Genomic DNA, 25752 nt, shown 5'->3' with positions numbered 1-25752 from the left:
GTTGTTATATAGCAGCAAAAAAGAAAACAAACAAAACAACAACTTATTTGAATTGTCTCCTACAGTTTTATGGAAAGCCAATCTTGATCTTGCAAGTGATAAAGCTGGGTTATTAGCTGAGGAGCTTGGCAAGCCAAGTGTTGTAGGTATTAGCTGCTTCCTTCTTGCTGGGGGTGGGGCAGAAGTCGTAAGTGAGTAGGGAGGAGAGAAGAGGATAACCTATAAGACATGAAAGTGAAAAGGAGTTATTGATGAGATGGTAACAGGGGTAGTGGTGGAAGTGAGGGTAGGAGGATAGAAGGTGGGGAGAAGGGGCAACAGAAAAACAAAATACAAATGAAAATGTCATGATGAAACTCACTACTTTTTGTATTAATTAAAAAAAAGAGCTAAATAGGAGGAAATGAAAAAGTTAAGGAAAAAAAAGAAGAGGCAAATTGAAGAACAAGAACCATTATTTCAATAAGGAAACAGCACTTGATTTGGCAAATTTTGTTAATCTTAAAGATGCTAGAATGAAGATGTGCTTTGGAGCTAAGGTGAAGGATGTGGCCTTTTAAAGGATAGCACTGAATAGATCAGGCACACACTCCTGGATTCATTCAACTAGCTCGGAGAAAGCCACACACAGCTGAAGCTACCTAGGAAAGAACTGTGATGTCCCCCTTTTCTAAAGGTATGGATTGACATGACATACACGGAAGTCCCATGTTTTTTTTTCTGAGAATACAGTAATTATCATAATATTTCTGGCTTGGCTTGAAGGGGACAGAGAGGAGGAAATGAGAGACAGCTGCCAGATAGATCACTATGGGCAGAAAACAAGTTAATAAAATTACTCATTGGCAAAAATCTGGTAACTTTCAGATTAGAAAAAGGAGCACCCCAATATCAAAACCAACTGTGGGTACAAAGGCAGAGACCTGAGCCCTGGAGTGGAGGTCTAGTCCCATATCCAAGAGAAAAGAGCTGCAGTTCCAAAGGGTCTGAGACAGACAGCCATTGCTATGCCTTCACGCCTATGATAACCTGTTTGGCTGGTTCTTTTGAAAACAGTTGGGGCAGGTGACTCCTTTCTACTTTCTGTTCTTTCCCTTTGTTATTAGTCCAGTCCTCAGTAATATTTTAGAAGAGAATAACTCATTTTTTTTGTTTTCTCACTGAGTCCCAGGTAGAGAAAGGATATTGTTTCTGGATTGAACATATCATAAATATCATTCATACTTCACTAGATGATCTAGATTATTGGATTTGAAACTAATGACATGTGGATTAAAATTTTGGATTTAGGGGTTACTATAATGGTTTGAGTCTGGGGAATGTTGGGATGGGGTGAATGTATTTTACTTATGGGGCAAACATACATTTTGGGGGTCAGTCGTCAATGAGGTGGGATGAGGATGTTAGCATTTTGGAAGAAGAGTCATATAGCTATCATATGGCTATCATGGAGTTTTAACATGGTGGTCTCTAAATGCCACCATCAGCATGCTTACAAGAGAGGCAGAGAGATACCAGTTACACAGAGAAGAAGGTGATGTGAAGAGGAACAAAGAAAAACGTGGCTATAAGCCACACAATGCCTTTGGCCATCTGAAGATGAACAAGGCAAAGAAGGGGCCTCTGCTGTAGCCTCTGGAGGTAGCATAAATGGTCTGATGCCCAGATATCAAGCTTCTAGCCTCCAGGACCATGGTAGAATACATTGCTATGGTCTTAAACCATCAGATTTATGGTCAAGCATTACAGTAAAAAAAAAAAAAAAAAAAAAAAAAAAAAAAAAAAAAAAAAAAAAAAAAAAAAAAAAAAAAAAAAGAAAATATTCTAACCAGCTAACTTGTTTCTGTAATGTTCTAGAGAAAAAGTTGTAGAAATGGTATTCCTCATCTGTGGCAGAAATAAACAAAAATAAATAAAATACTCAGCCTAATTTGGTTTTATTTTAAAAATGGTACTATGTACTTTTTTGGGGGGATACCTTTCAATCTAAAACAAAAAGTGCAAGTGGCTGGAACAGTATTATTTTAAGTCACATAAGCTAATTATGTATCCCCTGAAAGGCTCTCTAACATTTGTGAAAAGCATGTGGAATGCATTTAAATACAAATATATAATTTATCAATAATAGTATTTCATTCATTCTTGTTTACAAACTAGAAAATAAGGCAAGTTCACATCTGGAAAAGGTGATACACATCAGTATTTCAACCTTGACCAGTAAGATATTATGGCAGGGCAAATGCCCTAAATTTCAGTCAAAGTTTACATTTCAAGATCAATTTTCTACAGCCTGAAAAACTATAAAAACAAAACCAAAACACAAAACCTCAACTAAGCCATACCACAATATTTCAGAAAATACTTTGTAAAGTCAAAAATGCATACAGTAGTTATTTACATCAATTAGTAGAAATTAAATTTTGTGGTTATTGTTTAAAAAAGTGTGTGAAAATGGTATGTTCTTTTTTTGTGTGTTTTTTTGTTTTTTTGTTTGTTTTTTGTTTTTCGAGACAGGGTTTCTCTGTGTAGTTTTGGTGCCTGTCCTGGATCTTGTTCTGTAGACCAGGCTGGCCTCGAACTCACAGGGATCTGCCTGCCTCTGCCTCCCGAGTGCTGGGATTAAAGCTGTGTATCATCACCACCCGGCAGTGGTATGTTCTTAAGTGTGTATGTGTGTACTTTCACTAAAGAAAAAATGGAAAAAACTTAGACATTATTACCTTCTGCTTTCTCTACTTATAGCAGCTTTAGAGTATTTTGAAGTATAATACCCAAGTAAAAATGCACTAGAGTGAAAGGCAACATTTTCAATTCCTATAAATCTGTATAAAGATTCTGTGAGCTACTGGTCACTTGTTTACATTATCTCAGAAGGTGGCTTGCCAAGGCAGTCATTTGTTCTTTTCTCTGAATGTCTATAATGTGCTTTGAGAAATAGAAATAGAATTTTCTACAGAAGAAATATACATATAAGCAACCTTTTACAGCAATCACAATCATCTGCATGGATTAGTCTTGAAATTACACTCCAGAGAAGTAACACCAATTATTACAAGTGCACATTGTAAGAGAATAGACAAGTTAAGTATAACTTCTGTTCTCTCACATATTTAAAACAATGTTGAGCTTCTTTATCTGCTAGTGTTGTTTTGGCAGCATCACTGAAATGTGTTAATAATATAAGGTAAGTAAGTATGGTGATGACAGAGGTTTACCTTGTTACTGGGGTATGGAATTACTTCAGTAAGAGATATAAACACACACACACACACACACACACACACACACACACACACACACAAACAAACGCGCGCGCGCGTGCATGCACAGATTTGCTTTTACTTCAGCTACCAAAGTAGAATGGGAAAAGGGGCAGAAAGGGAGATAAAACAATTGACCTTTCCGAAGTTTTTCACTGCCTCCTGCATAAAGAGATCACTTCCTCCCTCTGGACTCTTCTGCAGTTCTATTCCCTACCTCTCAGGGGGAAGGGAGAAAGAAGCACTAGAGTGAAGAACCAGAAATCAATATTTACCTCTCAAATCTCAATAAAGGCAATAGAATTTTCAGGCTCATCCCTAGCATATGCATGAATGTGTAGAGGTTTTCTCAAAAATTGCTATATAAAGAATTTCTATAAGGCAGATATCTATGCAGAATTAGAAAATACTTCTTAAAGTTGAAATATAGCTGATTCTGTTAAACTTTGGTTTATTTTTAGTAATGATAAGTGCCTGTGATATCACACTTAAATACTAGATTAATGGTAAAACTAATTTCTGCCAAATAGATGAATCCATCAGCTTTCATTTGAGATTGGTTCTAAATACCTTGACTGGGGCTTCTCTTTCAGAGTGTGCCCAATCATTGATGCACCCATTCTCTCGGACTTTACACTATGTACATCAGAGGAGCTAGAAGTAGACACTGGAAATTCTTCCTTTCCAGTCCCCTTTCTCCCTTTTTATTTTTATTTATTTATTTTTGAGGGGGGCAGTGGGGTGGAGTGGGGTAGGTAGGCATGACCTAGAAATTTCAGTTTTAAATTCTTTGACAGACTGGAATGTTTGTAGAAGCCTTAGGATTCTTCTATTTTTTTTTTAATACTTTCATTTTCACAGTCAGGTCACCATATATACACACAATGACAAGTAATGTGCATCTTTACACTACAGAGGAACAAGTGTTTTCTAATCATGACAGCTGGGTTCGAATTAGTGTACTTGCAGTACTCCTACAAATACACATTACTTCATCCAGCTCAGCTTGACCTTTGTGGAAATGCATTTATTTCCACTCAAACCCTTGAGTGTATATTTTGTTCTTCTCAAGATGGATGATTTTGTTTTTTTAAATGTCTCCACTCTCTCTGGCATCAGGAATCACTTGGATGACATGGCTCCATTGTGGCGAGAGCGTGATCTTTCCAGAGGGGCCTGTCTGTTATCTGTAGGACAAAGAGAAGAAGGGAACACACGGTGAGCTTTAGATCTGGACTATTTCACAGTGTCAGGTCGAGAGAGGTTTTCAAACAGTCTTGAAAAATCACTTCAAATGAATATGGAAATAAGCTGCAAAGAGCCCGGATCTGAGGCGTTTACACTGCAGCTGCTAGGCTGAGTTCAAGAGTTCTGCAATCAGCAAGAAATGATTTTTCTTGGTAAGCAGAGGCAAAGTGATAAAAGAAATGGAAGAATTCTCCCAAGCACAGATCGCCCCCCTTGGAAATAAGCAGGTGACAACAAAATTCCCTGGTAAAGATGTTAAATTGAAAAGATCTATGTACAGTAGCTTTTTTTTTAAAAGCTCTTCAATCCCCCATGACTTTTCTATTTGCATGCTGGCTACCTCTAAAGGACATCAGTGTTTGCAGAGTGGGGGGGAGAGTTTTTTTATTTTTAACAATGATTGCAATATATGGCAATCAAAGCAGCTACTGAGTTTGCCTGATTGTATGATGTAAACAAATTCAATACATTATATAGTCATTATGGGAATGAATAATGAATGGGAACTATTCTTGGTCCCATTCCCCCTACCCATCACAGGAAGAATAATCACTGTAGAGATGACTGTTGGCACAAAGCTTGGAAAGCAAAGTTTAAAAGCATTGAAAGTTGCTGAAAATAGTTTTAGCTTTAATAGGGAAAAGGCTCACAGATCTGCATTGTGATGATCACTACTATATTATTATCACCTCTGTTTTATGCTCAGCTTAAATGCAATTGATGTGGGTGAAAATCTCTTCCTGGCAAAAGCATAATATACTTAGATTCTCTATTTAGAATGAGACTCAGTCCCTAGAAATAATGACAACCACCAGCACTTACATAAATGCTAACACTTTACACTAGTTAATTTGCTAATTCACACAACATCCCCGGGAGGTAAGCCCATTTCATTCCATGCTATTATCTCTGTTTTAGTGATGAAGGTTACACAGCAAATCAATGGTATGATGGGAGATTATAATGCAAAGTTAATGCCTAAATGTCAGGCCTGCTTTGTTCAGAAGTAGATGTTTGAGCCTCCCAAGCTGCTGTTCATTTCCTCCCTAAGATGATGATGGCCCACTAGCATATCCTGTCTCTCCATGGGGAGGCTGGACTGAGAAGTGCTGAGGTTTTGTCATGATGCCTTTCTGGGTTGTGCTATCATCTCTTGACTGATTCCCGGTAGTCTGTGGTCAATACACAGCAAAACTTTCTTGCACCCATGACCTTGGCCTCATTATCACCACCTTGTGAGTGCACTGAGCAAACTAGTCAGAAGCTTAAAGCATACTCAATGCTTCAGAATGTAATCATATTGCAGAAAGGTGAGAAAGTAAGAGGCTTTCTGTACTTGGAGATACATCTGAGTGATGGATTATTTGGGTATCCTTTTGAAGATACCATTAAAAAATCCATTATTTAATTTGTGATATGGATCACAATTCAGCTAAAAATGTGAAGATAACATTTCTGGATAAAGGGCTTATTACTTAGATGGCACAGGTTTGCATACAGATTAGTTTGGGACTTCTTAGAAGACACTTAAAACTTCAGCTACAATCAAATGGTTCCCGTTGCATTGCGAGCATTAAAGCTTCAGTGTTGTTCTCAGAAACAAGAATGATGGCAGCATTCCCACAGGGTTGTGCCAGCTCTGTGAAAGAAGCTGGTGCATTGGGGATCCTATAAGCTGCAGTCAACAGGTATTCATGCTTCCCTCCAGGAATGCCTCTGGCACCCTATAACAACCATACCTAGTGGACCACCTCCAAAAGTCCAGCCTCACAGTATTAAATGGTAGGATAGGATGTGAGGGTTCACACCAACTTGCAATTTACTGGGGGCATTTGGTGTGAGAAAATGCTTTTGAGCCAAAGCAAACTGACTAAAGGAACTAAAGCTTTTGGGAAGTGACATAAGCATTGGTTCAGGACCCAAACCTGGCTTTATAGCAGATAGGAAAGAGGACTATCTTAGATTTTTCTTTTTTTATCCCTTTGATCTCTCCCCTTTAGGAGCCTAACAGATTCCCAACTTAATAAGATAATTGCATGAAGAAGCAATTCTGTAAAGGTCACAACTTATATTTTTGAAATGTCAACCTACAATCTTGTTTATGAAGAAAAAAACATTAAAAACAATGGCAACAATTGCTGACCTGAATTTTTAAAAATTAATTTCCAGTTCTTTATATTTATGTTAAAACTAATTTTGTCATAAAACATATATTTGTACCATAAAGTTCTATGGATCAAGCCATAAGTGGAATTAAATGGATCTCATAAAGCGCGCGCGCGCGCACACACACACACACACACACTCTCTCTCTCTTTCTCTCTTTCTCTCTCTCTCTTTCACACACACACTTCTGTATTTTCATATGCATACATAGATTTTCCATCTGTCTTCACATTATAATGGCTAATATTCTAAGGATGACAAATTTTTCATGCTCAACAGTGACTTCATCTTTGAATAAGAGATTGAAGTATCACTGAATGGATTATTTGAAACATAACTTCTGTATTTATGGTATTCAATACTAATGAACCTCATAAGTCAGCATCACATTTATAAGAAAAGAACAACTGTTAGATATTATTGCTGTCAGAGGTAACAGTAATTGGGGTAATTATGAAATTGATGGCATTTCTTTTTGGAAACAGGTGGAGAAAATAGGTGGTGTGCTATATGATTTGAGGGCTTGTTAAGACCTACTCAGTTTAAGCTGGGGTCATCCTTGTGGATTCCTGGGAACTTCCCTAGCACCCGGTTTCTCCCTATGCCCATGATGTCTCTCTCTATCATGATTTCTCTTTCATTGTTCTCTTTCATTGTTCCCACTCTGTCCATGTTCCAGCTCGACCATCCTTTCCCTTATGTTCTCATCCTCCATCCCCTAACCTCCATTGGCCCCCCTCATTCCCAGTTTACTCATTGAGATATCATTTATTTCCCCTTCCCAGGTCGATCCACGTGTCCCTCTTTGGGTCCTTCTTGTTATCTAGCTTCTCTGGAGCTGTGGGTTGTAATCTGGTTATCCTTTGCTTTACTTCTAGTATCTACTTATGAGTGGGTACATACCATGCTTGTCCTTCTGAGTCTGGGTTACCTCACTCAGGATGATATTTTCTAGTTCCATCCATTTGCCTGCAAATTTCATGATGTTATATTTTTTTTAACTGCTGAGTAGTACTCCATTGTGTATATGTACATTTACTTTATCCATTCTTTGGTTGAGTGGCATTTTCAGGCTCTGGCTATTATGAATAATGCTGCTATGAACATAGTTGAGCATGCCCCCACCCCAAGTAGGATCAGGATCCATACCTGGTTCATGAGCTGGCTTTTTGGAGCCTACTACCTATGGTGGGGCACCTTGTGCAGCTTTGAGGCAACGGGGAGGGGCTTTGACCTGCCTCTACCAACTAGATCAGGCTTTGCTGACTCCCCATGGGAGGTCTTACTTTCCTGTAGGAGGGAATGAGGGGTGGGTGAGTGGGGGAAGGCTGGAGGGGTGGGAGGAGGGAAGAGAGTGATCTGTGATTGGTATGTAAAATGAATAAAAAAATTTCTTAATTAAAAAAAAGACCTACTCAGAATCAAGTTCATTTCCAAATCTACCAGAATTTGGTAAGCAAACCCAAGCTTATTCTCCTTATTTGTGAGAGACAAGTTTTTGAAATAAATTCTTTGTGTAGGTGAGGAGATTCTGATGCTACTATGGAGATTGAGATCTTTAAAGAGCGGTGTTGAAGAGAAGGGTATGCCTTTACAAAGATGCATGCTGTGGAGGCAAATGGCCTTCAGGAAATCTTCCAAATCTTTCACCAAAGGAGAACTTAAGCCCATGTCTTGGCTTTAATATGGTTCTGTGCCTTCTATCAGACTACTCAATTCAAACTAATGTCAAAGCTGTCCTTGTTGTTCTAAAAGCAAGAAGCTCCATGCCTTCTCTAAGCAAAAGTACATGTGGCATTCACCTCTAAGCCTTGTTGAGTACTGTAGTACATGGATTAAACACACTGTGGTACTTACTGTTCTAGAATCCACTAATATAATCATTTATTTAGTGACTATGTAAACAACATATATTGTAGGAAATACACAAATGTCATTATGTTTTAGACTTATACCTAAACTTACATCAATAATTTTGTTGTTACTGTAAATGTCAAGTAAAATGACCAAAGACTAAAGACAGATTAGACATAGCCTACAACTAAGAGGACATAAATCAGACTATAAGTCTCATTTCTGCAGTACACAATCTGTTGGTGTGTAGTCAATAACATATAAAGTGTATGCTCAGGGCTGTACAGGAGATGGTCAGGATGAGACTGAAATATGATAAAAAAGGCCATGTCCACTAGTGTAATGTGCCTTTCATAGTGTAATGTGCCTCTGCTGTCCTCTAAAGAATAATGTCTTAAAAAAATCTTGAGCCCAAACTAGATGTGCAATATGATATTCTACCCTTTTCTTTTATTAAATTTTAGAAATCTTCTGATATTAAATAACTATACTGAAAACATGATTTTAATGGCCATATATTTATTTTATATTATACAAATACATCATACTTTACTAGTCATTTCTCTTCTGAAGGATATTTAAGCTGATCCCAATATTTTGCTACTATAACAGTATAGAAACAGTGGAGAGATGACCATTCATACAGTTATATCCATATGCATGCCAAGTATAGAAGAGGCATTACTAACGTATGCAGAAGTAACCCCAAATGGTATTAGAGAATAGTGACATTAATTTAAATCCAATTGGCAGTACATGAATTTGCCTGTCTTATCTCTTTGGGTAAAAATCTTTTAAAATGTGCTAATATAAAAAGTGAAAAATGACATAGGATTCATTCCTTTTGCATTTTTCAACTATTAGTGAGGTGGAACTTCCCATATATTACCTTCCATTTATTTTTCCTTTGCATGCTGGCCTTGTCTTTTGACTGTTTGTTGTGTTGTTTGATTTTGCACATGACATACTTAAGATAGCAACTGATTGAAATATGTATTAGAAATATTTTCCTTAGTTTGTTATTTGCCTATTTTGTGTTGTGGATTTCTATGACTGTACGGTTTATTTCTTTCCTTCTTTCTTTTTACTTTTTACTATTTTTACATAACTAAATCTATCAACATTTTTATTTTGATATGTTCTTTTATTCTCAACTTTCTCTAATAGACATTTGTCTAATAGCCACGTCTTTAATACCCAGACATTTGATCAAGTCGTCAAGTCATGACTCTTCATGGTCTTTAAATTTTAATTCATTCATATTTAACTATTAAAATTACCTTCAATTTATTTTGTTTCACAATGTCAGATAAACTTCCACACTACTTTGTTTCTTGTTTTATTTATTCTTTGCAAAGGACATAGGTTGATCCATCACAATTTTTTGAATAATCATCAATTACTATACAGATTTATTATATTCCTTTTATCACAAATTTAAAAAATACTGGATTTTCTATTATTTTGGCATTAGTATTATTCTGAATTTTTGTACAAATGCCTTCTCATTTCATTATTTGAGCATTAAAATCATTTCTTCTTCTTTATTATTATTGTTATTGTAATAATTATTTGGCAGACATGTTCTTCCTATATAGTCAAAGTTGGCCTAGAATGATAATTCCTTGGCCTCTGTCTCCTCAATGCTAGGATTATGGATGTGAGCTTTGTGATATATTTTAGTGCGTGTTGGAGCTAAGCCTCCATCATTTATATTTTCATTTAAAACATACACTTTGACTGGTGGTGTGTCTCATTGATAGAACACGTTGGCTAGCACGTGAAAGGCTCTGAGTTTAATTCCTTAAACCGTATACACAAAAATACTTCTGAGGCACAGATCAGCAGTAGACATTATGTTATAATGATAGAGCATCTCAAAAATAACAACTCAATAAACAAAACCAACGGATCCTATGTTTCTCCTAGTGATAACTAAGTGTGCAACTGCGAGTATACTGATGTCCATGTGTGTGTCTGTGTTATGTGTATCTGTGTATAGGTTGGGGATGGAACACAGAGCCTCATGTGTGCTAGGTAAGTGCTTTACCATTGACATATGATACATCCCTAACCACTTTTTAGAAATTCCCAGTCTTCTCATTTTCTTGAAAATTGAACAAGGCCTTTCCCCCCCACTGTCTTCTGATACGTTTTTCTGACAGCTTGGCCACTTTTCTTTGGGAAATAGAGTAGAGTTCAGAAATCTCAAAAAGAGCATCATCAATTATACCTAGAAAGAAGTCTTGGTGTTTTACCCCTGTCAAAAGTGTGGGTAACTGCAACTAAATGTATACTTCTGTTACCTATTGATAAAGTCTAGTGCTTCCAGTTTGTGAATCTCATGCTCTCATATTTTGTACTATGTTTCAAATTTTGGGCATCTACCAGTTATCAATTATCACACTATATTGACCTACTTTATTCCAGTGGAATTGTCTACATGCAAAAAATGCATTTGCAGGATCCAATCAATTACCTCTCTGCTCAACAATTAAAGAGCTCTAGCCCTACCTACTCTAATGTCAATGATATTACAGTGCTTTTGAAGCTAGAAACGGGCCACATTGTATAATCCATATTCTTCATTTCATGCAAAGAAAACATGAACCTAGATTACTGTGGTAGTTCAGGTTGGCAGAAGAGTGGAAAGTTATTTTAACGATGATGGTAATGGAAAGCAATAATGTTAAAATAGTTCAGAGGCTACTGTGACTATAGACACACAACTCCCATTAACTATAATTGGAGTTAAGCACATGTAATGATAACAAAATAGACCCCTAAATGCCTTTCCAATTGGAAAATAAGCAAATGCGTTCTGAGAAACAGCATGCTTTTGTGTGGAAAATATAGTATTCTAATTGAGATGCACAAATTATATTCACATTGATATTGCTGAGGGTATGATGTTGGTAGTTTTTCTATGTTTAGGGATATAGATCTGCTAGAGGTAACATCTGTACAAAGAATGTCTTCTCTTTTCTTAATGCTCAGCATTCGTTATGTTATTAAGGGAAAAGTCTCAATAGTTGCAATGGATTTATTAATTCAGGAGCTTGTTATCAGCATGAAACTCTGCTGTGCTAGGGGAAAAACAAATTATATTTTATAAAACTGCAGTACTGAGATTAAATCACCTTTCTATATTTCACTTTCTTCTTATCCTCCCTGCCAGGTAGTAACTCTACTCTCTATCTTTATTATGAACTTCATATTTTGCAAACTACCAAGTCTTGTAGCAATATAGTACATTATCAAATAAACTCAATTACAGTAACTTTGGGAAGATAGAAATGCAAGATAAAAGTAAAATCACATGGTATAATAATATTATTTTAAAGTATTAAAAACTTAATCTATATTAAACTACAAATGTAGAATCTATGCAATATTTACTTTCATCTTCCACAAACATGGTGCTTTTATAACATGTATATTCAACTTGCTGGTATTTTAAAATGGCTACCATTTACATAATTGATAACTTGGGTATTTCAAAGGATCTTAGAAAAATGTGGTGCAGATAAAAGAAAATCAGCATACTATTCAGTATTTTAACTGCCACTGACCTTGTTATTGATTATCTTTGGATTCAATGTCACAGCTAGTGAATAGATTTTTTTTTTAATGTCTTTGGCTTTGTACATTAGTCAGGCATTATATTCACTTCTTTACTAGAGAATGCAAATAGGAACTAAGTCAAATTTTCTCTCTGTGAGGATGAGAGTCTAGTGGGGACATCTGCATATCTAGAAAATACGGAAAAAAAAGCAAACAAAGTAAGAATATTAGAATATACTAGAAAAAGTTTTAGAGGAAATTCTGTAAGTGAAACTCATGCTGGAGAGGAAGTAGGATACTGGACATCATGAAAACTGCAACAGCTGTTCAGGATGTACATCATAGTGGCTTATATGCAGTAGTTTCCTAAAAACTGTTAATAAAGTCACTAGCAATGAATCAGGCACTGGTCCTTGAATTCACCTTCAGCTATGCTGCTTACATAGAGGGCATATATTTTTGCTATGAATACAAGGAATGATTGTTCTCTGTCCTTCCATCTAGCTACAAATTGTTACTGCATAAACTATTCATCTGGTACATAACAGGTAACCTTATATATTACTAGGGTGGGAAGGATAAATGTACCAGGAGCAATAACATTAAATTAATTAATTGTTTCTTGTAGCATCTATTTCATTTTAAATGCAGTTCAGGCTCCAAGTAGAGAAAAATCATATCTTTAGAATGCAGGAGTTAGAGGTCAGGCAGAATTTTGCCCTCATTAGGACTTAAAAGATAGGTGAGATTTAAACAAAAAGAAATAGAAAGATAGCTGTCAATTTCTGATTAATAAAAAAGTGAGTTTTAGTTCTTTATATTGTGGACCATTTAGTTATGCAAGTTTTTCTACTGGGAGGTACAAAAAGGGAATGAAAGGAAAATCAGAATAACTATATATCTTAACTTGCTTTTCCCTAAGGAAAAGAATAAAATGACATAATGAAAGGAAAGGAACTCATTGTATTTGTAGCTGTAAGGACTAAGAAACAATGGTAGTTATTTCTATAAGGATGTCATTTTAATTTAAATTCTATTTCTTAAAAACAAATTTCAAGTATTTACACATAAGGCTGTAATTCTACCTCAGGATGGTGGGGAAGATCATCAGAAAAGGCTCTCTCTGAAATCATCTAGAGAGGTTGTTGAAGCCTACCTGGCAGTTTTGAGAGTGACAATAGAATGGATGATCAAGGTGAAGATTACAATGACCTGGGCCAGAGTGCTTGGCAGGGTGAGAGACTGAGTAACCATTTGGTTTGGTGCTGAATAAACTAGCTGCTAAATGGCACTGGGGATCCAGGGTCAACTCATTACTATCACCTGTCATGTGTGACTTTCTACTCCATAGGTGGCATAGATCCCTGTGAGTAAGAGTACTTGCCATCAGCCATTTCTCTAACTTTGATCATATGATGGACAATCCTCTGTCATTCTCCATGGCAGTTGTTTGTGATCTGCCAGAGGTTTGTTGCTGATATGCTGACCTAGAATACACTCACCTGTCATCTGCTTTTGTTTCAGAATCACTGTAAGGCTATACATCTAGTCTTATTGTTTTTACCATGTGCAGGCTAGCCTTTGGGTTTGGAGTCCCTATTTCTAGATGATGGTGGATGTTTGATAGTATTCAGCCCAACTTTCCAGCTTAAGTAGTGGGAGGTGTGGAGGGGAATAAATACCCTGGTTTCAGTATTAAGGAAGAAATGCCAATCTTTCCTCCTACACAATATGTCCATCTCCCCAAAGACCATATCACAGTAACAAAGCCCTGCCTATGAGTTTGAGGTGCTTAACCTACAGTTTACAACGCAAGAGCCTATAAACAGGTGTTCACATCAGTAATGATCCCCATGCTAGCCTGTGCTTAATTACTTAACCAGTTGTGTGGACAAAGGCAACCTGTGTGGTTAATATTACAGACACTTTAGCAGCTGTCAGTGCTATTGTTTTTAAAATATAAACTGTCCCTTACGGTAGAAGCCAGTCAGCAGTTGTTTTAAATATGAACAATTAAGAGAGTTAACACACAGCTTCTCAATTTCATATTCACAACTGTCAGAAAATCCTTTATAATTTTAGTGTCTAATGCAGCCCATGTACAGCCTGAGCATTAGGCCAAGACTAAATGAATAAAGATGGCTACTAACAGTTTACTTTTTTCCCAAGAAGTCTCAATAAATCATTTTAAATCTACTGGAACAACACCAGTACTCATCTGTTCAAGAAAAAATAAAAACACAAAAGGCTGTTCTTACAGATGCTCTCAAAGATGCGTGGCATACTCTGCAGCCAGTCTAAATTATTATATAGGTGCATACATACTAGAGAGAAAGAAGTCCACATTTTAAAGTGAGAAAGGCAAGTTACCAAGGAATATGCTATATTCTTATTAGTGAAAACATACAATTTCTAATTCTGAAATGTTTTTGAAAGGATATGTACCAATAAAATCAACAATAACCTCTAAATAGTGGGATCATGATTTTTCATTTAGGTTTGGATGGAGCTACATGCCCAGACAATGATTTAGCTTTTGTATATTATTCCTCTATGATATTTTGATATTAAATATAAATAATTTGTTAAATTAGGGGTAAAACCCAGATAGGATGTTAAATTCTGTCTTTTGGTGCAAATCACATATTGTTTTTAACTTTTAAAGAAGAGAACCCTGACAACGTGCAGAGTGAGAGCCTTTGGAGCACTCAGCCCTAAATGAGATGTCTTTATCAACCCCCTTCCCTCAAGGCTCCTGGATCTATGCTGAAGAGGAGTTGAGATTTTAAGAGCCAGTAGTGGTGGAGGACTGCAGGGAAACAGTGTTTCTCAGACACAACAGTACTGGTACACATGTGGACTCATAGGGACTGTGAGAGTATGTATAATACTGGCACAGGTTCAAACCGGGCAAAATCCTAGCACTGAGAAGGGGAGGTAGCACAAAGTCTCATCCCTAACTGAGAAGGTATTTGCAACTGATTCTTGTTGGGAAAAGGGAAATCAATTTTCTCCAGTAGAGTGTCACTGGGTCTATTGACCATATTCCAGAGCAGGTCCATGGTTGGCAATAGTTGGCCAGTATAAAATGGACCCATGTTTTCTTGTGCACTCTTTGTTTTGTTTTGGTATTTTTTTTCTTCTTGTTGTTTGTTTTGATTTTGATTTCTGTTTTTGTTTTTTCTTTTTGGGAGAGAGAAAGAACATGAAGATGGATGGGTAGGGAGGTAGGTAGGGAAGGTCTGGGAGGAGTTGGAGGAGGGAAAAGAATACATTGTATGAAAAAGATATTAAATAAAAATTTTAAAAAGATGTCTGAGTCAACTCCTGGATGATTATGTTACTACTTAAAATATTATAATGAAGAGGGAAATAAAAGGACAGAAAACAGCTTTCAGTACCTGTTTTGTTTAAGGGCTTCAGGATACTTTGTGATAGGAAACACAAATTTTAGAGGCTACACAAATTTGCTGTCACACAATTATCTCTCTCTCTCTCTCTCTCTCTCTATATATATATATATATATATATATATATATATCTCACATATCTTAGATTCTAACTTGTAAAATTTTAAGTTTTAAAAAGTGACTTTCTTTAAAAGACTGTCTCCACAAAGATTGGTTAGGACTTAAAAGATAGGGAGGTATGCCATAACATTATCTGTAGAGAGCTTTATCTTACTGATAAAATCACATGAGATACCAAAAGAAATGACTAATTCAAATCGTTAAGACTCTTTCCATAGATGGTAAATTACCCTGGCCCATTTTTTTCGAAGACATCCTGTTGTGATGGCTAATTTTGGTTATTAACTTGACATATCTGAGAAGAGGAAATCTTAGTTGAGGAATTGCTTCCACAACTGTTTGCATGTCTGTGGGGCATTTTCTCAATCTCTGATGGAGGAGGATCTAGCACACTGTGGAGAGTACCATCCCTAGACAGGTAGTCCCGGACTATATAAGGACCGTAGCTGATCATGCCAGAGAAGTATGCCAGTAAGCAGCATTCCTCCATGGTTTCTGCTTCAAGTTCTTGCTTTGATAGAGTTACTGCACACTTCCCTTAGTGATGGATTATAACCTATAAAATGAAATTATCCAGTCCCTCCCCTATGTTGTTTTTGATCAGTGTTTTATCACAGCTACAGGAAGAAACTAGAATACTCATAATGTCTAGGTGAACATGCAGAGGAGAAACAGCATTATTCTCTTTTACACCCCTTATGCTGATATGATAATGGAGAAGGAAAGCTAAAAGATATATGCAGTAGTCTTTGAAATTATTAGTGTAGACTGTAAGACACAATTTTCTAATAAGTGTCCTCTCTCACACTTACATAAATGAAGTTTCTGCATCTTTAAATGGAGATAATAATATTTATACTATAGTGTATTAGGCTGAAATGAGATACATTCATACTTGCTCCACACTGGTATTTAATAGATATGAAGTGTATGCATTCAGCTGTGAGTACACACACACACACACACACACACACACACACACACACACACACACACACACCAACTAACAAAGCTCAAGTGAGAAATCATCTCTACTTACAATAAATATCCACAGGTAAGTATTGCACATAGATCAAATTCTCAGTGCATGGCCATATGGGTTTATATCTTATCTTTGTCCTGCTTTTTTTTTTTCAAGACAGGGTTTCTCTGTGTAGTTTTGGTGCCTGTCCTGGGTCTCGCTCTGTAGACCAGGCTGGCCTCGAACTCACAGAGATCTTCCTTGCTCTGCCTCCCAAGTGCTGGGATTAAAGGCATGCGCCACTGCTACTCGGCTTTGTTCTGCCTCTTAATAGCTGTTTCTTCATTTATATTCCTCTTTGCTACCATGGAAATAATAAATAATATTAACTATCTACTTAACAGTATAGTTATAATGACTAAATAATGGAAATGGACCATGATGGTACCTGATATAGAATAAAAGCTTAGGGTCTTTAATACATGCCATTACAAGAGTCAAGTTTCAAAGATTTCAGTGGGAGATTTTATATGTTTTGAAGTCTGGACAGACTAATTACAGCACTATGACACTTTTTAGCCACTTATGGGACATTGAGAAAGGTTGCAAACAGATGTTTATAAAAATCTTTTTCACATTATCCCATAAAAACAAAGACTTAGTAAAGATCAGACAGGAAATCAGAATTTGCCAAAGTTCTGACTTTTTATTTATTTCACGAGTCATCATAGGCTAGGGTATTTTTATGCCTTTGGGAAGTAATGAAAATCTTTTATAACTATATATTTATTCTTCTTATTGTCATCCAGTGTGTATAGAAATGTTGCCAGACTGCTTTCTATTACTTCTCTGCTTTAGGATTCCAGTTGTTTGGATAGATTTGTCCCTAAGGGTAGAAAGAGATTATTTCTAGAGATTCCAGCCTGGCTTGAATGATGCATCTAGTAAAAATGGTCACCCATTTTTCCCCTCTCCTAGTAGAACAGTTTTACCAGGCAACCTACTGACCTCTAATTTGCTTTCCCAAGTAGTCTATTCATTGGAGAAGGTATGGGAGTTCGGGGCTTGCTTTTGTAAGCACATTCTGTTCTATGCTGTGCATTACTCTTGCTATACAAAAACAAGCATGGAATTTATTTTAATTATCCATTCTGAATAATGACTATGTGCTACAATGATAGAGCAATAAATGTGACAGTGTCTTCTTTGGGACCTACAGTGTAGTGTTTGCAGTCTTTTGGTTTAAAAATTAGTCTGACAGAGATGTGTTAAGGCTTCTTGTCTACCCTGCTACATTGTTCTCAAGGAGTTGGGCTGATAAAGGCCATATTGGATCTGGTTATTAAAATGAAAAGTCAACCTTCTGCCTGAAGATGTTTTCACTCAGCTAGATTAGCATACAAGGCTAAAAAGAATCCAGAGACAGAGTGGCCAAGATTAGGGTCTGCTCTTTAGGAACATAGATAAAGTCTTGAGGGAGAGAGGCACGATTGGAAGGAATTTCAAGAGTAGGTAATATTGTAATTGGCTGAAAAAGACTAAGGCTGAATTGACTAGGGAGAAATGTATAGTCCAAGGGGGACACATTGTATTGAGCAGAAAAATCTGTATGCATCTATAAGAAAGCCAGTAGTGATTTAAAACAAGAGATTATGACCAGATGACTGATAACGTTTTATGTACCACGTTTAAGGCTCTTGAATTTCAGATATGCAATAGGGAGTAAATTGTAATATATAGTGTTATTTGATGATCATGTGGTAGATTAATTTGAGAGGACAAATAAGAATTAGGAATTAACTGGACACAGTAGATAAAGTAATAAATGATAACTTGAATTTTCTAGTCTTATACATATTCAAGAATAGTGGTTCCATCAGCTAAGATAGGACTTGCAGCTGGAGGAAGTGCTTTCAAGGAAAAGGTGATGAGTTCAGTTTGGTATTTGTCAAGCTGGAGATGCCTTCAAAACATTTGGGCAGAGATGACTAGCAGGTCATTAAGCACTGCATGACTGAAGTTCAGGAGAGAAGCCTCGCCAGAGTTAAGAGCAATTTGGGACTCACTGGATGCATGGTAAATGAAGCCATCACATAGGAAAGTACACAGACTGAGATTCATGGCTTGCTGATCAGATTCTGGGAATTACTGATATTTAAGAGATTAGCTCAGGAAGAGGAATCTTTGAAGAATATGGACAGTAAATATTCAGAGAGACACAGAAAGTAAGTGCACATTACACAAAGCAAGGGAACAGATTTTGAAAAATGGAACAAGCAATAACATCAAATACTGGAGAAAGATGCAGTAAAATAAAGACAGAAAACTATCAGATTTAGAAATATGGAGGTCATTAAAGACCTTAATGAGAGCAATTTCAGTGAAATAAGGCAAGCAGAAGCCGGACTGCAGAAGGTTGAGGAACAAGTGGAGGCAATGAATATAACTTACACTTGCATTTTTCATGACCCTGAAAGAGGTGATATTTTCTTAGAGCAAAATCAGTTACTTCAGGTCACTATGCTTGACATGTCCAACACCATTTCCAGCAGAATTTATCTGGCACACACACACACACACACACACACACACACACACACACACACACACACACACACCACTGAAGAGCCTCCTTCCATACCAGCTGCCACTGATTGGACCATGGTTAACATCTGGGCCCCCTAAGGGCAGCTGATTCATAGGTTGCCTAGTAAGTAACACATGGCATGGTATGTGATAACAAGGTAATACTTAATTGGGTAGTAAGCAAGTTTAACATAAATAGAAAAGAGTGAACAGATATGCAGGAAGAAGTGAAACTCATTTTGTTTTAGATGCCCAGAGTAATTTTCTGTTGCAAAAGAGTCCAATATGAAAAAAAAATTAGATACTGCCAGTTTCATAGCCAATGTTATTAAAAATAGTCAGTGAAGACCCCTATGCCATTATTTTCCAAAGGCAAGTGTATTTAAAGTTGTATGCTTTTGTTTATAAAGTATAGCACAAACTATCAGCATAGGTATAACTTATATCATCACTTTATAAGTAGTGAATTGACAATATCAAGGCTTACATACACATGTGTTTACATTTGCATTGCCAGAATTATCCCAGGGTGTGATACCATTTCACCTAACAGGTGTAGGCAAATTGCACACGAGAACACAGGACACAGCAGTCAGCACCATGATCAGGATGAGAGCCAATGTATTATGACACTGCAGTAATCATTGTGATTGACTTGCAAGTGTTTACTCGTTATGAATTGAGTGGAAAATACACATTGAATAATTCTCCTGTCCCTGACTCAAACAAAAATGCATTAGACAGTCATGAAGATTTCAGTACTAACCTAGTCTCCATATGAAAAGTCCAATTTTACAGTTATTGAGTAGATATTTAAACCACAATATGAAAGTTTATCTCTATCAGTTTCCTTTCAATAATGGACTTCAGTGATCCCAAATTCTATCACAAAGCCTTGAATTTACAAAGTGGGATTCTGTCCAGCCTAGTTATACCACACAGATTTGCTGCATACATATCAATGAGGTGAAAATATATAGCTAGATCAGAAGCCACATCTTTCTAGTATTAAGACTTGCATCTATGGACCATAAAAAGAATGTTGGTTTTATTTTTTATCACTTTTATAGTCTTGTTAACTAGAACAGAAAGAATTCATGTTTATTTTTGTTTCTATTTTTCAATGAAATAACCATATATTAGAAATGATTTTACATCAATTATTGTGGCCACCATAGGTGTCTAGTCTCACTATAATTGGCCCAAAATCTCTTTTATTACTCCTAAAATCTTGAAAATACTAGACTGGCCAAATTAATCACTACAGTGAGGTTTCCCACCCTTTAAGTCATATTCCAACCTGCCTTTGTAAGCAGTGTTCTGAAAGAGACAGTACTCCCCAGCTCAAAAGGCCACAGTGGATTTGAAATAAGACTAATGTGGCTCAACCTTAATTTGAAGTGGTTAAAAAAAAAGACAAAACTGTAAAAGGAAATTGTTACAAGTTAACTTTCAGAAGGACTTCAGAGGGCTCACAGATTAAAATTCACTGTAAGATAAAACACATAAGGATAAAAGTGAACAGATTCACACTAAAGGAAGTAGCTCTGGGAGATTAGAATAGGTGAGTGATATATTTGGATCTAAATTCTGTGGCAGTGAAAATGTCAAGGAGAAATTTGTACAGTATGCATTTTGTGGATTCTTTTTGTTTGTCCATAAATCCTATTCTTCCCAATCTGATTCTTCCTCAGTCTTGACTGTCCCCATTGAATCTAGCTAGGTTTACCTTCACAAGTGTTCTATGGAAATGGCTAGCTATCCATATGTTAGATTTTTATGCACTATGCTGTCTCCTCCCTTCTACTAAAAACTACCAATCTTTCAAAATACAAGTAGAATATCTTCCTGAACCTTTAGCCTTCACTTATCTTTCTTTCTTATAATTCAGCTTTTAATTTATAGACAGCTTCATACTCCTCACTATCATTTTGTGCACTACCTCTATGAGAGGACAGCACTGGGATAAGGCCAGAATGCATCTATCCCACCTCTTGATGAGCTCTCTCAATGCAAAGAAGGCATGAATTAAATGCATATTGATTCTTTTTCTTAGTAAAACTTTTATGAGCATTTATAGATACATAAATATGTCACTTGTTCCCCTATATACATATTTGTGTGGGATAATAAATAGTTTACAAATGCTATGTTTTCAACAGAGACTTTTATTATGAGTCTAATTGTAAACTCTTCTAGGGATAGCCTTGAATTTTTAAGAGAACTGAGAGAAAAGGATAATATGTGTGGTTAAGTTGTGAAGTAGTGCATAAAATGACATTTAGTGGCCCGGAGTGTTCCACTGTTGACTACATAAAATGAGACAATGAATTGAAGTGAAAGAGACTTCCTTGGAAGGCTCTTTCCTGACCGACCAGATTATAGTGTCATTTTGAGATGCTCCATTTTATCCTATTCTGAATACTAGTCACAAAGAACCATAACCATAAATATCAAAATCTCAAGACCAAGGCAAAATTTGTACACACTGCTTCTAACAGATTCTGTCAGGATTACTGAACTACTTTTGGAAAGATGCTTCAGTAGCAGGCACATTCTTATGGATTAGAAAAAAAGTGATTTAGGAAAAAAATGTAAAATATAAGAAAATTTCACAGAGTATAATTCTACCAAAATACAAGATATTTTCTACAATGGCTACATTTACAAATAGACTTACCTTGAATCCATATAATACTCCTACAGTAAATATTAATAGTTTTCTTTTACTCTTCATTTTCCTTGACCTCACTGTAGCTCATGATATTGTTAACAATTAAGCCTGGCACAAAACTTCTTTCAGCTTGTATACCATTGCTGTTCTTTCATCTTCAAACTACCCCTTTGATTGGTCTATGTTTTTAAACTACTGTTCTTGCACTTTCACGGACTTCTGCTATATGCTGGTGCTGCTGCTCACCGCGGCGCTCATCTTCTTTGTCATCTGGCACATCATAGCATTTGATGAGCTGAAGACTGATTACAAGAATCCTACAGACCAGTGTAATTCCCTGAATCTTCTTATTCTTCCAGAGTATCTCATCCACGCTTTCTTCTGTGTCATGTTTCTTTGCGCGGCAGAGTGGCTCACACTGGGTCTTAATATACCCCTTTTGGCATATCATATTTGGAGGTATGAGTAGACCATTGATGAGTGGCCCTGGACTCTACGACCCAACGACCATCATGAACGCAGACATTCTAGCTTACTGTCAGAAGGAAGTATGGTGCAAACTAGCTTTTTACCTTCTAGCCCCCCCCCCCTTTTCTTTTTACTACCTATACGGCATGATCTATGTTTTGGTGAGCTCATAGAACAACACAGAAGAATCGGTCCAGTTAAGTGCATGCAAAACGCCACTAATGAAGGGATTCTATTAGCAAGGCCCTGTTTCTAAGAGTAGCCTATGGAATCTGATAAGTTCCTTTAAAAAACGACTCCTTAATTTTAAATGTTTCCACATTTTTTGCTTGTGGAGACTGTTTTCATATGTTATACTTGGATAAAGACTTTAAATGGAATGACGTATAAATTAATATAAAATGATTACCTCTGGTGTTGACAGGTTGAACTTGCACTCTTAAGGAACAGCCATAACCCTCCGAATGATTGCATTAATTACTGACAGCCCTGAGTCCATTGGGAGCTTTGTTTAGAGGGCTAGATATAAATTATAATATAATTTAAATATAAATAAATACAAATATATAAATTAGCTGTAGATACAAGGTGCTTCAGGTGAACTTAAAATGTATATCTGACTTGTGGGAAACATGGTAGGTTTCCTCAGTTATCACTGTAGATGATTATGTATGGACACAACAGTAAGAAGAGTAGGATTTCTTTTTCTGTCGACTTGAATATTATCCCTCTATATTGCATGAAAGAGGGAGTTCCCTCATTTCTTCCCCATGAATAAGTGATCTTGTGTGTTTATTCTTTGCCCTGTTCCATGCTATTCTATGTATTTTTCCATTAGCTACTGTTCATGGGTATATCCATCTATGTGGAAAACTTTAACTATTCTTGCTTCTGCATGGTAATGGATCTAAGCTCTGCATTTCCTAGATTCTAAGTTATAGCTTCGATCATCTTTTAATATTTCTTCTGATTGTACTAAAGCTACCTTATAGTCAATATTTAAACTAGACCGATTTCCTCCTTTTCAGTTGTTTTACCCCTTTTCATATTTCCTTGCTTTAAATATTTGGACCATGTTATTTGTTGAATTGTTTTTCCTTTAAATTCCTATTTTTTGAGTACTTAACTACTTATATACAAGAATGATATGACTTGGAGATGATAGCATCTTTGTTGAGGTAGACAAGATAAATGAAGGTAGTAGGGTGAGTATGGTGTAACCTCTGCATTCATGAGACAAAGACAGGAGGATTAGGAGATCCAGTCTAGCTTAGGCTACATAGTAAATTTGAAGCTAGACACAGCTATATAGAGAGGTTAAGGCCAGTAATGCCTGCATAGAAAGACCTTATCTCAAAATAAAATTAAATCATCAGCATGGCACCTAATAGCTTATAATTCATATCATTACAACAAGGAATAAATTGGAAACAAACATACATTAAGAGAGAGTAACATTTGAGGACGAAGGGAAGAACCAGTTCAATGTTTCTACCCATAAAACCACCAGGAACTAGGAGAAAAGTCCAGACCAGGTCCTTTCCTAATACCTTCTGAGGGAACATGGTCACAGGTTAATATCTTGATCCTAGTTTTCCAGCATCCAGAACTAAAAAAATGGTACATTCTTGTTGTTTATGATACTCGGTTTGAGGGGCTTTGCTATCATAGTCCTAGAAACTAATATAGCCATTCTATACCAACACATAAAATGAATTAATACACAAATAAGTAATCACAGATGTCTTTTTTCTACTCAGCAAATCAGTTACTTGTAATTACTGAATAATTTTCCTTTTGAGAGAAGCGTGTTGTATAGCCTCGATTGGCCTTGAAGTCACACTTTACCTAATGAGTCTCCTAAGTGCTAGAATTATATACCATTCCTAACTCCTGACCCATTCTTGGATCTGTTTCCTCATTATCATGCCCACTAAGCTCTATACTTCTTTTTAACATTAAAATATTTATTATTATTATTATTATTATTATTATTATTATTAGTGTGTGTGTATACACAAGCATGTGCTACAGCTCATGTAGTGGAGGTTAGAGGACAACTTTCAGGAGTTGGTTCACTCCTTCTTACCATGTGTTCCAGTAATCAGGCTTGTGTGAGAAGTCCTTTTACCCACTGAGCCAGCTTGCTGGTCACTATTGCCTACATTATTAAATCTTTCCTGTCTTGGTCTTACCCTCGTTCAGTCAACCTTCCACATTGTTAGGAAATGGTCATTCTATGAAGGCATGTCTGATCACATTACTGAAAGTTACATCCTGAAATGGCTCTTCACAATATCCACTTGACTTTCTAGTTTTTGTATCTATATTCCAGCAATGCTAAGCATTTGGCTCTTCCCTGAATATATGATGTTTCCTACTATCCGCCTCTTTATTGGATTATTCTGTTTTTTTTTTCATTTCTTACCCAAGAAATTCTGACTTATTATTAAGACTCAGCTTGAGGTTTATACCATGATTGTTCCTGTCTAATCCCTGCCCCTTTCACTACAAACTGTACAAAGGCAAGAACTTTCATTTTACTTGTTATCTTAGTACATAGAATATAATAGGCATAGGAAATTACATATAAATGAATACACAAGTGAGCACATTCCTTTGTTTCTCCTCAGAAAAAGTAAGAATATTATAGAGTGCAACATTCCTTTAAATAATTAAGTTTGTATGTGTGTACCCATACATGTGTGTTGTCACATGAAAAGTATTCATTTGTTAAGTCAGTTCAGCCTCAATTGCCTTTTCTGGTAAAGAAAGCAAATCATATCTGTCTTTCATAGTTGTCCAAGAAACACTACACATCTTTTAAATCTCCACCGTGCTTTGAAGCCTTTAATATGAGAGGTCTATTGGAGATTAGTTCAATGGTCATTATAGGGCAGAATTAAATTCATCGTTCCATTCTTTAGATCTTTAATTTTTTTTTTAGGTCTGTCAACTCTCCTTAGTTATCTTGTGGGAGAATCACAGGCAGTCAATTTGCTCTTCCAGCTCTATAGTGACACCCGAGAAATGAAACCTCACCTTTCTATAGAATGCCTAATTGCTACTTTCTTCTTCAGTAACAGAAATCCTTCTTGATAGCATTCTATTTTATGGAGAGAAGGGGTTAAATGATGCTCATTTTCCAGAAGGTTGTATAGGATAACAGACCCTTCACTCCCCTTGCCTCCGAACACTTCAGTGACTTCAGTCATTCCATGTTTCTTGTGGTAGCAAGTGCCTGAGAACATCTTTATTGTCTTCAGATGGTAAGAAGACTATGCCTAGGAAAGCAAATATCCCTCTTCTTGCTCCCCAGGTATGCCTAGAGTACCAACACACACACACACACACACACACACACACACACACACACACACACACACACACACACACAATCTAGTTAACACATCACAAGAAAACATACTGCCAAGAAAAATC

At 36.4% G+C, this 25752-nt stretch overlaps 1 protein-coding gene and 1 pseudogene across 1 annotated transcript in view; one reads left to right on the top strand and one right to left on the bottom strand.

The window, feature by feature from the left end:
• Positions 1–3147: 3147 nt before the first annotated feature.
• Positions 3148–25752, bottom strand: part of LOC114696996 (protein diaphanous homolog 2-like) — a 761266-nt gene continuing 738661 nt past the window's right edge. Inside the window, 1 exon segment of the mRNA XM_037199207.1 lies at positions 3148–4447. Coding sequence (XP_037055102.1) covers positions 4383–4447 — 65 coding nt within the window. The 3' untranslated portion in view covers positions 3148–4382.
• On the top strand, positions 22056–22585 carry LOC114696999 (annotated as a pseudogene).

The sequence above is a fragment of the Peromyscus leucopus genome, chromosome X (assembly GCF_004664715.2).
Source record: "Peromyscus leucopus breed LL Stock chromosome X, UCI_PerLeu_2.1, whole genome shotgun sequence".
NCBI classification, from domain to species: domain Eukaryota; kingdom Metazoa; phylum Chordata; class Mammalia; order Rodentia; family Cricetidae; genus Peromyscus; species Peromyscus leucopus.
The sequence above is the reverse complement of the archived record's forward strand: the minus strand, read 5'-3'. Positions and strand labels throughout refer to the sequence as shown.